The sequence below is a fragment of the Cryptomeria japonica genome, chromosome 11 (genome assembly GCF_030272615.1).
Source record: "Cryptomeria japonica chromosome 11, Sugi_1.0, whole genome shotgun sequence".
NCBI classification, from domain to species: Eukaryota; Viridiplantae; Streptophyta; class Pinopsida; order Cupressales; family Cupressaceae; genus Cryptomeria; species Cryptomeria japonica.
In genome coordinates this window covers 55,365,377-55,382,047 of record NC_081415.1, presented here as the reverse complement: position 1 = coordinate 55,382,047, position 16,671 = coordinate 55,365,377, and the positions used below count along the sequence as shown (strand labels likewise).

Below are 16,671 nucleotides of genomic sequence, written 5' to 3'. Positions count from 1 at the left end.
GTTTAAATTGTAATCCGAACTTAGCTGTCAACTTCAAATATTCCTGAGAGAGGATCACAACAAGTATCCCATAATATCCATCTTGTACTGCCTGTGGAGGGTGACTTCAAACTTTAACATGCACACTTGCAAGTCATGAATACATACACAATTATTCATGCATATCATGGAGTCTTTCCATGCCATCGATCACGCATATTGTGATGTCCCCACTTTGAAATAGAATTTAATAATAAATGATAATAATAAAATTAAAACATTAAAAATTAAATTAAAATATAAAATAATATAATTAAATAAGATTAATTAAGTTAATGAAAAGTCAAAAGGCATGAAAGGAAAAGTTGTGACTCCCTCAACAATGAGATATAAAAGGGAGAAGAGAACCTCATTTGAGGGGGGGGGGTATAATTTGGAAATGAGAAGTGCAGATCTGATTTAACTAATAAGTGCATATCTGATTATGAAAGGTTGTGTCCCTTTCAAAGTGTAGAAATAATGAAGAGTTGCACTCTTTCAAAGGGTGCTAATGGTGAAAGGGTATGTCTCTTGCCAAAGGGCATACATGATGAAGAGGTGTGATCTCTCCCTCAAATTGAGAGATATAAAGGGAAGATTGAAAAAATAAGAATACACCACGCCTAAGGTAACTACATCCGTCTCAGGTACGAATCCTCTCTATGCACCTGCATTTACGATTCATCTAAATTGTGATATTTCATATTACATATATGATAAACATTGTATTATTTCTAATAATATTTATATGAACCCCACGATGTTGGGAATGCCAACATAAATAAAATCTGCACTAATTACGTTAATTCTGGAAAATAATAATCGGTTCACTCAAGAAAAAATATATGACCATATGATCAATTCACTAATAACATCTGCATACTGAAAATATTAAATTCTGGGAAAACTTCAGTAGTCTAATCAACAACACACTTTGGATAATCATGGGTAATTGTATAATGTAGCCTAATGCACATTCAAATAAAAATAATAAATTATATGACTGAATCAGCTAGCAGCAAATATATTAATACAAAGAATAATTAACCGGTACACTGTAATTCACTGCTATATAGGATTAATCTATTAATAGTATTAACTTCTGCAAAAAAATGAGCAGCAACTCTGTGATTAGTTAATACAGACAATAAACTGGAAATATTCAGCAAACCAAATATTTGAATAATCTAGTATTCTATAGTAATTGGTATAACTAAATCAAATTACATGTTGGGAGTTAATTGGTGAAATAATCAGAATGACAATAAGACTTGAATGCTGATAATAAAATGATTATTAATGAAAATGTGAATTAAAATCATCCCTGAGAAGTAGGGAGAACTGCTATAGGGCACCCTACCTGATAAATGGGTAGGGAGAACTGCTATAGGGTACCCTACGGGATCATTAAGTGGGGAGAATTGCTGGAGGGCACCCTACCTGATAAATGGGTAGGGAGAACTGCTATAGGGCACCCTACAAGATCACTGGGAAGGGAGAACTGCTATGGGGCAACCCTACATGGTAGTACTAAGTATGGGAAATTGTTGATAAGACACCCTACATTAGTATATTTTCCCATTATTCCTAATCTATAATTTAGTCTTTGACATTGCTACCTTAATTTTAGTTATAGTTAATTCTGAATTTACTTACTTATATGTTAATCACTTAAATAATTCATAGCATCTCCTAACCTGGTTTTGCAGGTTTGGACAAGCAGAAATTAAGATATGTACTTTCAACCCTACTAGGACCCATAACTAGGGTATTTCCAATTATTTTCCCTAAGGGACATTACACATATCCATCATTCATTGCCTTAACCTCAGTCTTCTCCCAAAGAAGAATGTAACATCATAATCTTCCATCTTGCACCCAAGCATAGAGTGGAGATACATAATCATTGCTCTCCATAAGCATAAAATGAAGACATAGTCCTCCATCTTGCACACAAGCATAGAATGGAATCTAATAAACATATTCCTCCATCTTGCACACAAGTAAGAAATGGAATAGACACAATCAGAATATTGTAGTCTTCCATCTTGCACACATGCATACAATGGAACTACATAATATAATCTTCCAGCTCGCACACAAGCATAGACTGGATCCACTTACATTGCCCGCAGAGGGTGGAGAGGATCTTTTCTACCATCTTACATTGCCCGCAGAGGATGGTTAACAATTACTCTTCTCCCTGAGAAGATTACAATACCATCTTACATTGCCTGTAGAGGATGGTTAACAATTACTCTTCTCCCTGAGAAGATTACAACACCATCTTACATTGCCTGCAGAGGATGGTTAACAATTACTCTTCTCCCTGAGAAGATTACAATACCACCTTACATTGCCTGCAGAGGGTGGTTGATACAACACAATGTATCACTGAGGTTGAGACTCCCTCTCAACCAAGGCGGTGTTCTCCACAACTCCAAGTCTATCTTTTGAAGTACTCAAGCTTCAAGAGACTTGGTGAGAACATCAACATAGGATTGTCCTGCCATAAAACACTGAATTGTTAGGTATCTCTATACACCCCTGATAATAAATCAAAACAACATAACAAGAATTTTGAGAAACCACACTGCTTCTCTTGATGCAACACTTGCAACAATGTATTTAGCTTCAACAATACTCAATGTAACTGAGGACTGTCCCTGTAGGTCCAAGAGATCCTAGCAGGTGAATGCTTGAAGTGTTTTCCTTGTCCGTAACACTTCTTGACCAATCTGAACCTAAGCAGCTTCAGCCCATAACCAACTGTGCCTCGCAAGTATCTTAGGATGTGCTTGGCTGCAACAAGATGAACATGATTTATCCATTGAATATAATTTAAGTGGTCCACAAAGGGGAAATCAACCCAAATGACAAAAAGCGCTCCTGTCCCTCACTGAAGGACCATGGCGTTTTTTTTAAAAAAATTCTCCTCTTTGTTTAAGATTTTGAGGCAAAACCTGACTTGGATAGGAGGGAGAAAAGATGTTTTATGCCTTAGACGCGATTGAGGGTTTAAAAGACAAGGAAATATACCAAGATGTAAAAAAAGTGCTCCTGTCCCTCTCCAAGGGACCAGAGCGATTTTCTAAAAAGTACAAATTTCTTGCAAAGACAAGGCAAGTTTTGTGATTGAAATAAATGGAAGAAGGCATGATTGGCCCATTGAAGATAAGTTGGAAGTAGTTAGAAGATAGATAGAGAGTAGTTAGAAGGTGATTAGCTAGTTGATAGAATAGCAATTAGAGTAGAGTAGAGAGAGAAGGCAAAGATTGTTGCCAAGATGTTGTTGTAAAAGACTTGTAACTTCATTGAAGAAATGGTGAAATTTATGGGTCGATTCGACAATTTGCATGGTCTCTATACTTCTCATATTTGATTTCGTGTTATTAGATGAGTGGAAGAAATGTGCTTGATTGATGGTGAAATTCGTACATCCATACTACTAACAGTTTGTTGATTGCAGACTTGCCTTGTGTAGTCAACTGGAATCATTCAGCTTAAACTTAACTTCAATTGTCGCTTCTTCATTGATATGCATCAACCTGATGGTGTCTATGCCTGCAGTGATGATTTGAACATCATAAAGCTTTCCTTCGAAGATCGCACTAACCTTGTGGAGATGGCCCTGGGATGTCAAAACAAGACTTAGTTAGAATTTCATCAAAGATCATTCATTGCTCCTACATTCTTAGTATTAGAATTAGATCCTTTCCTCACCCTCATCTTTTTCCTTTTTTTCAAATCAAAGCTAGTAAGAGCCTGTGTTCCAGCAATATTCAAAGGAAATCAGAAGTTCAGTCATCAAGTGTAAGTCCCCTTGTGATTCCAGCAAAATCACATCATACCACAAAGAGCTTATCCACACGTAGAGACCCTACATACAAGAACCTTGAAGTCATCTCGATTGAACCTTTTCGCGACATCTTCAGCATTCGGAGGCTTTATTCAAGAGAGGATAAGGTACCTTTAGGTATTTTATTCTGTGTTTGATAATGTACAAAATACACGTCAGCAGTATGTAGCGTGGGGTCTTCTTTAGATGCCGTGGGGTATAGGGCCCAGCCCTACACGTTGGGAAGGGGCTGGCCCCCTTGGGCGGATTCCAATGTTGCCCAAGGCAATTGGAATCCGCCATTCCCTAATTATAATCAACACTTTCTTCTAGATACGGCACCTCAAAGAGGGATAGGATGAGCCCATAGAGGCCAAAGGAGCACAATGGGTATGGTCTTAGGGTCTAGGAGATGTAGTTTTTTGGGCACTCTTTGCAATCTTTTCCCCTCACCTCCACCATTGTTCATTAATGCAAGAGGATCAATCATAAGAAACTAGGATGATGACAAGATGAGGGGGAACAGTTATAGGACACCTCACTAGGTACACCACCTCATATGGATGGCACGGGCCACATAAGGCCAAAAGGGATGGTATATCCGCTCTTGGGCCTAGGGTAGAGGATCTCTAGGGCACCCTATCAAGTCACCTTATTCTAGCTTCCCTATGGTTGAATTTTCCCAATAAATTAGAGATATCTTATGATTAAGTTTATGTTCCTAACCCTAGTAGGAAAGTTACTTGGAATTGTGATTTTAGGACAAAAACTAGGGCATTTACAAAAAGGGACATTACGGTCACTTGTTCACTTGAAAACTTGGTCGTGCAATCATTTATAAACACAAAATTTCTTTCAGATCTTGTGGAACACCATCGAGGCTTGCAAAGTATATAATTGGATTATTGGGGGCAAAGCAAATTGGCTTCATTCTATAACAATGCATAAACTTTTTACAGATAGGTTTCATGAGGGTGCTTAAGTTTTCAGTTTAAATGTTTCAAAGATAGTTTTTTTGTTAGAGCTTTTGAAAGCAGCAAGTAGGTGTGGAACAATAGTAAGGCGTTTTTAGGCATTCAAAATGGAAGTGGGAGTAGCAACGAGTTGTCAAATCAAATGGCCATCAAAACAATTCATGCTAAGAGATAAGTTCTTAAGCATGTCCCTTAGTTGAATTCAAAGACTTTGTTGAGCCATTGGATCAAAGACAAAAGCTGATTAAATCAGAAGCCCAAAAAATCTTTTCGAGCCATTTGAATAAGTTTGTAACTTGAGAATGGCATGATAATGAAATAGCTTATCAACAAATTAAAATAAATCAAAGGTATTTGGAGAGCCTTTATTTGAAGGTGCCAACTGGAGTGAGAAAGCATATCAAGTATTGGATTAAGAAGACCTTTACTCAAGGGTTGTCAAGGACTTTTATGGGCTTTTAGAGAAGCTTAAGGCTTGGTAACGAATAGAGTTACAAAGCTTTGGAGATGTTAGATGAATGTTTAAATCATTTGTGAAGGGAGGCTGCCATAGATTGGCAAGAATCTTTGAAACATCTACCTTGAAAGGGGTGCAGAAAGCCATTAGATCTTGGAATCTATCAATGATAGTGTTGATGTGTTTTTTATGCACATGCGAACATAGAATAAAATACCTAAAGGTACCTTATCCTCTCTTGAGTAAAGCTTCCGAATGCTGAAGATATCGCAGAAGGATCAATCGGAGAAGCTCCAAGGTTCTGTTTTGTAGGATCTCTACTCGTGGATAAGCTCTCTGTGGTATGATGTGATTTTGCTGGAATCACAAGGGGACTTACACTTGATGACTGAACGTCTGATTCGCTTTGAATATTACTAGAGCACAGGATTTCACTAGTCTAGATTTTGAAAAAAAAGGAAAAGGATGAGGGCGAGGAAAGGATCTAATTACGACACTAAGAATGTAGGAGCAATGAATGATCTTTGATGAAATTCTAACTAAGTCTTGTTTTGACATCCCAGGACCATCTCCACAAGGTTAGTGCGATCTTCGGAGGAAAACTTTATGATGTTCAGATCATCGCTACAGGCATAGACACCATCAGGCTGATGCATATCAGTGAAGAAGCGACAATTGAAGTTAAGCTTAAGCTAAATGATTCCAGTTGACTACACAAGGCAAGTCTGCAATCAACAAACTGCTAGTAGTATGGATATACGAATTTCACCATCAATCAAACACATTTCTTCCACTCATCTAATAACATGAAATCAAATATGAGAAGTATAGAGACCATGCAAATTGTTGAATCGACCCATAAATTTCACCATTTCTTCAATGAAGTTTTACAAGTCTTTTACAACAACATCTTGGCAACAATCTTTGTCTTCTCTCTCTATTCTACTTTAATTGCTATTCTATCAACTGACTATTCACTATTTCTAACTATTCTCCCTCTAACTACTGACTAACTATTATTAGCCTTTACAAATGAGGAGCCAGGGCTTATATAGCGCCCTCAATACAATTCAATGGTTCAGATCACTTTGAGATCAATGGCCGAGATTTTACAATGAAACCCTAATTAGGGTTTGTTACAACAAACTTAATTCTGACCAATGAAATAATTGCATTATTTGGACACATGTCTTCTCTGGAATATTCGACCAATGGATGGCCGGGGTAGGTACATCGAAGTTAGTGCCATCTTTGATGAGTCAGGTACATTGAATCTGGACATGCTGAAGTGGACCAACCCGATTGGAGGAGTGATGACTGGGATGCCACCTTGTCTTTCCTTCAAATGTTGGACTGGAAGAGGTCGTCCTTGATGAGGCTGGGCTGGAGAAGGTCGTCCTTGTGTATGCTGGGCTGGAGAAGGTCGTCCTTGTTGATGCTGGGTTGGAGAAGGTCATCCTTGTTGATGCCGAACTGGAGAAGGCCGTCCTTGTTGATGTCGTACTTCTTTTCTCTGCAAAACAAATCAAGAGATGATTAAGGACACATAATAAATTCATTTCAACATAGCATTTCCTACCTTAAATCATCAACAAGAAGATATCAAAATGAAGTTTGCTTAAGATTCTTTCCAAGGACAGGCTTCATAAGAATTTCGCCCTGGACCCTTTGGGAGGGTCAGGAGCGAAAATCACTTTTTGCTTGCCTATTCACACCCAATTTCATTTTCTTCACCTCACTTCATCTAGACACCCTCACATTGAATCCAGTTCCCAACTTGGCAACATTGGTTTGATCTTCACAAGGCCTAAAAAGTCAAATTCGCTCAAAAACCTAGCCAGGGACGGGACCTATCCAGAATTTCGCTCTGGACCCTTTGGAAGGGTCAGGAGCGAAATTCTCATTTTAGTTCAAAATTCGCATTTTTGATGGTCAAACATCTTTCCAAGGCGTTCCAAATAGTTTTTCTCACCCTAGTCCAGGCCTGACTTACAACAAAATTTGGAGAAAAGGATGGCTTTAGTGTTTTTCGCTCTGGACCCTTTGGAAGGGTCAGTAGCGAATTTCTTCCTCTAGCCCAAAGTCATCATTTTTTGGAGACCAAAGTCCATTCAAGGGCAATCTCAAAGGCTTCTATCATCTTTGTCCAGGCCTGGCTTGGTCTAAATGTGAAAGGAATAGGTGGATTTTAGAATTTCGCTCTGGACCCTTTGGAAGGGTCAGGAGCGAAATTCTTGATTTGGCTCAATTTCTTCAATTTCAATGTTTCCTAGCAACTTGAAGTTACTCCTAAAGACTTCTTCCATCCGAAATCACTTTAGTTTGCAATTGTCTTGTCACAAAATTTGGAAAAAAGGTGGTTTTGGTGAAATTTCGCCCTGGACCCTCTGGAAGGGTCAGGAGCGAATTTCTCAATTTAGGCTTATTCCTCCATCATTTCAAGCTGAATTCACCTCAAAAGGCTAGAAAACACTTCTCCTCTCACATCCAACCCAAGTTTGATTTGATTTTGCAAGGCAGAATAGGAGATTTTAGGATTTTCGCCCTGGACCCTCTAGAAGGGTCAGGAGCGAAATTTTCATTTTTTGTCCAAAACCCTTCATTTTCAATGCTTTCAAACCTTTCAAAGGCAATAGGAATGTCCCAGCTTCCTTCCAAGGTACCCTGCAAGTCAAAGATTAGCCAAACTTAAGATGAAATGTGCTTTGGGAAGATTTTCGCTCTGGACCCTTTGGAAGGGTCAGGAGCGAAAATCTCATTCTAGGCTAGATTACTCACTTTTCAAACTTCAAACCACCTCATAAGGCAAAGTTAGGTCATCTTCCAAGCTAGGAACAAGGTTGCAAGTCTATCCAAGGCAAGAAATAGGTTTAGTGATGAATTTCGCTCTGGACCCTTTGGAAGGGTCAGGAGCGAAATTCTCTTTTAGGCCAAAATCTTGTTCTCCAAAATTAATCAAACTCCCTCTCAAGGCAAAAACATACCCATTCATCTCCCATCAAGCCAACGCCTAGCCAAAATAAGGAGGAAAACAAGAGTTATAAAGATTTTCGCTCTGGACCCTTTGGAAGGGTCAGGAGCGAAATTCCTGATCTTGGCCAAGATCCTGACTTCATTTTCATATTTCTTCATTCAAACAAGCGTTTTTTCCTTCATTCAAGCCTGGGAATGCGTTAGTTCTAAGTTTTGGTCAAAGTAGAATGTCCTATGGAGAATTTCGCTCTAGACCCTTTGGAAGGGTCAGGAGCGAAATTTGACATTTTGGACTCTCCGTCAGGATCATTTTATGGAACATAACATTTAAGTATAAGAAGGAAATGTCACTTATACTTTAAGTTATATTCCATATATATTTTCAGGATGTTTGAGAGTGGTTTCGGACCTCCAGGAGTTATATTGCAAAATCTAGTTTTTGGAGGATTCTTCAGTTTTCCAGACTTAGTCAAATTTCAGGATCAGGATATTCCAGACTTAGCCAAATTTCAAGATTAGGACATTCCAGACTTAGCCAAATTTTAGGGCATTTGAAGATCAGGATGACATTTCAGACTTCATCACTCACCAACTCGACCTAGCTCGGACCTTCAAGAATGATACTCACTCACCAAGCAAGACACAATTAGCAACAAGAGCAAAACCAAGCCCCAAGGAAGGCTTTCAAAGAAACCCTAATTCTGGGGCTCTGTGGACTCACCCTGGCTCAAGCAAAGCCTGTAATCCAACGATCCCCTCGACGGCACTCATCCTGCAAAGGCTGATAGACAAAACCCTAAAAGACCTAGAAAACAAACCCTAGAAAGCAAAAAGTAGGGGTCCCCATTTGCAATGGGGCGATGTGTGAATACGTCACAACAGATAGAGAGGCTACATTGAAGGTGGCAGTGGTATTTTTTTATATTGAATTAAAAAGTGTATTGATGCATATCAAAACAAAAGCACACATCGAACCCATTGCATGAGACAACTTAAACTAAATAAGAGTCCATGGAAGGAACCTAGTAATCAAAGAACTAGCTGATAATATAAAAGGACATAAGTTTGTAGTTTAATATTCCCACAAAGAGATCACTACCTAATTAAAAGTAGTTGTAAGGACCCTTCAAGATGTTCATGGAGTAGGCAAATTAGGGAAGTGTTTTCTTGGATGGTGTACACCCATACATCAAGAAGTGCACAATCCATCAACAAAATAAGGTAGAACATGTCTTTCTTGTAGGATTACTATAGCCATTGCCTATTTCCAATCAAAAAGTGGAAAATCATATCCATGAATTTTATTATAGGCTTTCCAAAGGTAAATGGTGGGGATTTTATTTATGTTGTTGATAGAATAACAAAGTTTGTACACTTCTTTGTTACTCCTTAGCGACCTAGAGTACACTAGGTAACTAACTTGTTTTTGAGAGAAATATTGTCAATCATTGGGATAGTAGATTTATTATCTCTTTTTGGTAGGAATTGTTTTGTTTGATTAGTACCAAGCTCACTCTTGTACTAGTTGTCACCCATAAGTAGAAACCAAAAAGTGAAAAATGGGCTGGAGGATATTTAAGAATTTTTCATAGACCAACAATTAACATCGGTCAAGTGGTTGCACCTTAGAGAATATTGTTGCAATACCACCCTTCACATGCCCATTAGCATGACTCTTGTTATGGCTTTATATAGATATGATGCATTAATTCTAATACATTTGGTGTTAATTGACAATTAGGTACCAGTAGCTAGTGACTAGGTAGGATATAGGCAAGATGTTTTGAGGTCCCTCAAGGATCACTTAGAATGGGCTCAAAATCAACAAAAAATTAATATAGATCAATGCCACATTGAGAGGTAATTTGAGGTTGGAGACATGGTTTTTCTACATGTGTAGTCTTATAGCTATAATTCCATTAAGCAATGTTGTTACACCTTAAATGCTTTCTTAATTAGCCAAGCAACTTTGTTCATTAGAACTAATCTATTAAGGTAAGCGCATAAACGGCATTCTTATTTTATTAACTAATAAAGAACAATAAAGATAATTCATTTTACGAGAAAAGATAAAAAAAAATATCATTGCAATGTAGATAATTCTTTACAAACAGGGACATAAATAATTGTCATTGTGTATTTCAATGTTATTACACTTACAATTCATGGAAGCATGCATATAATAATGGAAATAATTGTGACATGCATCAACTAGAGCATGCACAAGAGAACAAGTTACTCCAAAACGTGTGCATTTGAGTCCTTAGAATATGAATATAATCCATCAATAAAAGCAATTAGAATATTGAACATGCACAATGTTTTAATACCAACAACTTAAACAAGAGTTACCTCATTCTTGGTTAACCATTGAGCATGAACAAGTCCTCATAGAATTTGCAACATGTTTTTGGTTCTAGTAGGAAATACCACCACGTGAGTACACGCCAACTGCCCACCCCTCCAATAGATTCTATGGAACTATTAAAACAGAATTAGATTGAAAGGTCCGGTTGATAGGAATTGACGAATAGGCACCAGTGTGGCTTCATCCATTTTCTCCTGCCCCGTGATCAAAGCTTTAAATCAATAGGGTTGCTCATTACCCAGAATAGCATAGAGAGCAGAGGTGGGCATTGCATCAATTGGTGGTAGAGCCCGACTCAACCTTACTCGAAACACCCTTCCTAGCACCCGATCATGAATCATAATATGTATATAAGAATGTGGTTCAGGGTTTGCCTATACCCCCCACTTAATTAATCAGCCTGCTTCCCTTTAGCCCCCCACAATTTAATCTACCTCCTGGGGGGGGGGGGGGGGGGGCGCACACACGCCCCTAAGTCCATTAGGTACAAGGGTAAATTTTTAGAGGAAAGTTCACACAAAATTGCCATGTCAACATCAAGTTATGAACAATAATCACTTAATGACTATTTAGTATAAGAAGTGAATGCTGCCACAACAAAAACTCAAGCAATGAGAAAGTAATCATGCAAGCTTGGCCAGTATGAGCATTGAAAATGTTTGAGATTAAAGAGACTTCTGCTGTTACAATTTAATTATGATGATCACATTTGTTCAATCCACTGCTGTTACAAATTTGAGACTCCAAATACATCTAAGAGAGCTCTATGAAATACCCACTGAAATAATGAACCACAAAATACTTAAATACCTTGAATTGGATGCATTACAAAGACATTACAGACCTGCTGTAGTAGATCCTAGTGTAGACAACCAACAACAAAAGTCAAAAAAATGTGATTCATCACTGTTTGCAAGCCTCCAGCTGTAGCAATAGGCTCAATGAGCTCCTTCCAACACAAGAATACTCCCATAGGTTTCTCATATCCTTGCACCAACCTTAACCAGCAAAGAACAACCACTCCGAGGACAAAAACTTAATTTGAAACCTCTGAAACAGAAAATAGGAGTGATGGATGTGCAGGGGCGATTGCTTAAAACTTCATATCTTCATTTTTTAACACCCAAATTGCAACTTAACACTTGTATCAATCCCATAGGTCAGAGCACGACCTGGGGAAGAGTTTGCAGCCTCTAAAACCACCAAAAATCTGATCCAAACTCCAACTTGTACCATCAAGTGCATGTACGACCTACTGAAAAGGGGACGACTTCTCTAGAAAGGAATTGCTAGCTGTTAACCACTATCAAATGGCTGCAAAGGGGTTGTCTAGAACCGAAAAAATGATTGGAACAATACCTAGAACCGTTAGACCAACCCATCAGTCTTGGCATCCATAAATAACTTGCAATCAGTTTACCTTGAAAACCTTGTTTTTTAAACCTTGGATTCGAAAAACTCCATGAAAATCAATGTGATTTTTATGTGAAATCACCTTATCAGCTAGTATTGATTTTTCACCATTGAAACTAGTGAATATTGATGAGGTTTTTCATCCTCAATCAGCTCCTAGAAGAACTCTGTTCACTCCAACAACATCTTGGTATGTGTGGAATTCTGAGTGAATCCAAATGAGAGTCAAAATCCTCCTTTTATAGAGTTGGAGGGAAAAAGAGGAATTTAAAATCATAATAAATTATTTTCCTTCAAAAGCCTTTTCACACTTTTAAAAATAACTTCATGTCCAAGTCCCCATTTCCCCTAGGCATCCAACTTGGGGGAACAACTTCACTTTATTAAATTAAAACACTAAAGCAAATATGTTAACGTTAAGTTTATAACTTTAGTATAATAATTTAAATATTACAGACCACTTTGTGGAAAACACTGCCAAGCACCAAATACTAAATCTGAACATGCCTAGAAAGAACTAATGTTTAAGAATGATGTTAGGTGCCAAAATAGGCACTTACTAAAAATAGCACTGCCCTACAAGAAATGTGGAGAACAACCTAGAAGGCCCAAAATGCTGCAAAGAGCATCTCCGCAATCCTAAAAGCTAAACTCCAAGAGTCCAAACCATCATCGGATACCAAGAAAGCTTGAAACTGAGCTCTGCAAGAACATTAAAATTCTCCAAGCACACCTGGAATTTTACTGAAAACCCCCAAAACTAGCCAATACTTACAGAGCATTATGGTGAAAAAATGGGGAGATTACAGAGGATGGGAATGAATTAATTGCTCAGAACAAGGGGCTAAGTGAATAGGCTGGTTTACAATTGGTCTTTTAACTTGTTGGGGTTATAATTAGAATTTGGAACCACAGGCTAGGTTTCTATCATCATAAATGTTGGCGTTTGGTTGAGATATACAACCATCTATAGCCTTTCTTTCTTTGGAGAATGTTGCATGCATGGTGTCCTTGGACAATGAGGAAGTTGGTATTCCATTCTGCTTTATTTGTAGGTAAATTAACATCCCCACAAACATCTTCATTCAAATATTCCTTGGATGCTACTGGTCACCTTCACCTAAAGTTTGGGATCCATTTATTTGTTTGGGAGTGCATAGTTGCCAATATATTAGGTTATAGCCATTATCATACACTTGGCTTGTAAACAAAATTGAATTATCTTATACAACCATTAGTGACTCTGGTGGGAGCAGGTTTACATATAGTTGCCTTAGTAACTGAGAAGTCCCTATTGAGGTTCTATATGAATCCTTAGTTGTGTTCCAGAAATTCCACAAACGTTATTCAATAAATTGTTGTTGAATGGAAGAAAGCATAAGCATTCAAACCATCATAGACTGAACTTGTCATAAACATGCAAACCATCATGCTTTGCAATTATGTTTTGTAGAGCCAAAGCATTTGATGAATGAAATTTCTTTTGTTTTTTAATTTTCCATGTAGTTGCTAAATAAAATTCACCTTGCAATCTGTAAAAAAAGTTAAATAGTTTTTTCTGTTTCTTTTACAGTGTTATCCAGCAGTGGAGGTGGGCAATTAGATTTGCTTATTCTTGATACACTATACAAGGTACATTGTTCCCTTTATAAGTTGAAACACTGTTGTTATATTTCCAGGTGATTCTTAACTGCAATTGTTTCATGTTCTATTATGTTCTGTATGAGAGAAGAATTTCAACTACTGCAAGTTCTCCTTTGAACTAAATGGTAGTTTGCACTTATCTTTTATTGCAATACGGGAGGTTCCTTTTTGAACCACCTACCTTAAAAAAGATGTTTTCAGAGAGCTTGCAAATAGTTTCTTAGTGCAAGCTTCATGTTTACAAAAGGATCTTTGAATGATAAAGTATCAGTCGTGTAATCGCAGCTTTTATATACACCGAGTGCCAGGTTGTGTGTTTTCCTGTAGCAATTTCCATGTTGATTGAGCTGATTGAGTCATTTACTGAACCATATGATGTGGCTTGATATTTACACATTAAAAGTGGAATTTAAACATTGGGCGGTCCAGTAAAAGGAAAATGTGGATTGTTGAATTATCTGTCTTAGCATGCTTTTGTGCATGTCGACTGTGAGCATTGACTTAAAAGAATCCCATAATAAATTATAATAAGCAGCTAGGAAACCAAAGGCTTACAGACTAGTATGTGTACATCCTGTGATACCTGAAATGATATAAATGGTGTCTGTTTCTTGTAACACCCTGGTTTTTTGCATTAGGCCTCGCCTTCAAAAAATAATAAATAAACAAGTAAGGGCCCTTATGGAGGCCCTACAAGAAGACCCTTGTGCTTAGGATTATTTAGATCAACTTTCTTTATTGTTTCAGCTTTGGGCCAGGAGCCTGGAGTAGTTTGCCTGGCTGTTTGAACTTTATACACCAAGACCTGCAATCTGTAGCCTGTGCTGGCATGTCACAACAGCTTACTGTCTGGTTTGCTTTTATCTTGGCTGTATGTTGAATCTCCAATTTTGCTTGAATTGTTTTAGCAACCAACCATTTAATGGGATAATAAATGACAAACTTTTCAATTGTCTGGAGCCTATACTGTTGGTAGTCATAATTCTTGATCAGCTGCTGGATACATTCGTTTTTCCTTACAATAGAAGTTGTTAATTACTAATTATGTTCTGGAATCTACTAACACAAGGATGCGGGCATCATGTTTCCCAAACTTATGACCAGGTTTTTAAATGCTAACCTCAAGGATTTGAATGGTTTTCGTCATGGCTATATCAATTTGTACATTTCTTGAGGAGGTGGGAAATAACTGCACCTGCCTGGGATTCTGCTGTACTTGGGCTACCCTTTGGAGGAGTCCTAATTACTGTTTCTATTAATATTGCTCCTTCTTGGGTCCCTATTTGCACAAAAGTATGGAGGGAAGGTGAAATCATCATGAAATGTTGCATTTCTTAAATGGGCTATCATTTCTGCTGGTGATAAGAAGAGTGGTGCTCTGAATTGTACAATGTAAACCCTAGCAGGCTGATAAGGATATGGAGGTGGAAGATTTGGCCTTTATGTTGGAACCGAATCAAAACCCACACTATAGTTTGTGGGTTTTCAGACAGGGATACATAATACCAGAGAGCTGCTAAACTATAGGATATGTAAGCTTATCCAGACCATACAAACACGTGATGAGCCCATGAAAAAGGTTTTGTTAAGATGTGCCAGATACCATTGAAGATACAAATGGAATCTAGCCACATGTCCTCCAATTAGATGTTCTAGATTGTCCACACTAACAATCCATCCCTCTCCTCTAAAAGGGGATTTGAGTAAATAACCAAATATAGTACTTTTTTTTTGGAATAAGGGGTAAACATTTATTAATCAATGAATATCATCAGTACAATAAAGCATTAAACATTACCTATAAAGGACCCACAACCAACTCTAGAACCAACTCCAGAAACGCACCAGACAAAACACCCAGCAATCATCGATTATCTTCAAGGATTAACCTCTCAAGCCTTTGAGAGCACTCCAAAGGAAGGTGCTCCCACCTAGCCACACACCAGTCTCCCATGTATTCCGAGGCCCATTTGGCCTAGCAGTCTGCAACACAATTCCATTCTCGCGGAATATAAACAAAAGAAACAAAATCCAAAGATCTTCTCAACCATAGGATCTGTTTAGCCACAAAGGCCAGCTGCCAATTTGTCTCATCAAACTCCTGCTTATTCAACAAATTAACCAAGACCTGAGAATATATCTCACAAATAATGTTTCTCTAGCCCAACTCACAACACCTCTCCAAGGCAATGAGCAACGCCTTAGCCTCCATAAGATTGTTAGTTTGGCATCCCTTATAAATTGAGAAGAAGAAAAGAACAATACTCGAACTATCTCTCCCAATACCTCCTACTCCAACATGTCTAGGATTGCCCCTAGATGAGCCATTAGTATTAATCTTAACGAATCTAGGGGAGAGTGGTTTCCACTTTCCTTCTCTTTGAATTTTCTTTCCACCAACCCACCTCCTCCTTATAGAGTCTACCATCAAACTACTAGCAGCTAAACCCAAACCTTTCATCACCTCCAGCTCCCATGGCTCAAGAGGATCATCCATTTTACATTTAGCCTAAACATCTCTTGAATCATACCTATAATACATTGCCAAATCTGATGTACCATCATCTTACTCCCTTGAAAGATTTTGCGGTTCCTTTCGAACCAGAGTTGCTAGAGGATGTAAGCCAAGCCAATACCCCAAGGCACCTGAAGAGAGAGAGCCTTTTTAGGTGGCCTTCCAAGGCTCCTCCAAAAGTCCGTCAAAGATGAGGCATGAACTCAAGCTTGCTTCCAAGTACTCCATCACAAATGCCAAAAGTACTTTGAGACACTACACTGGAGAAAAATATGGGGAGAGCTCTCCTCTTCCTTCCTACAGAGAAGCAAATCGATGGTCATTGAGATCTACGATTTTGGAGATTCTCCCAAGTAAGGCATCTATTACGGGCTGCAAGACAAAGGAAAATCTTACATTTTGGCCACACATACTTATACCACACAACTTTCCACCAAGGAAATTCACTAGTCCCATCCTTTTTTCTAGCAA

At 38.1% G+C, this 16,671-nt stretch overlaps 1 protein-coding gene across 1 annotated transcript in view; it reads left to right on the top strand.

The window, feature by feature from the left end:
• Nucleotides 1-16,671, top strand: part of LOC131051381 (putative hydrolase C777.06c) — a 135,542-nt gene that overhangs the window by 84,881 nt on the left and 33,990 nt on the right. Inside the window, exon 6 of the mRNA XM_057985876.2 lies at nt 13,615-13,673. Within this exon, the coding sequence (XP_057841859.1) occupies nt 13,615-13,673 (59 nt within the window). The remainder of the gene's footprint in view (nt 1-13,614; nt 13,674-16,671) is intronic.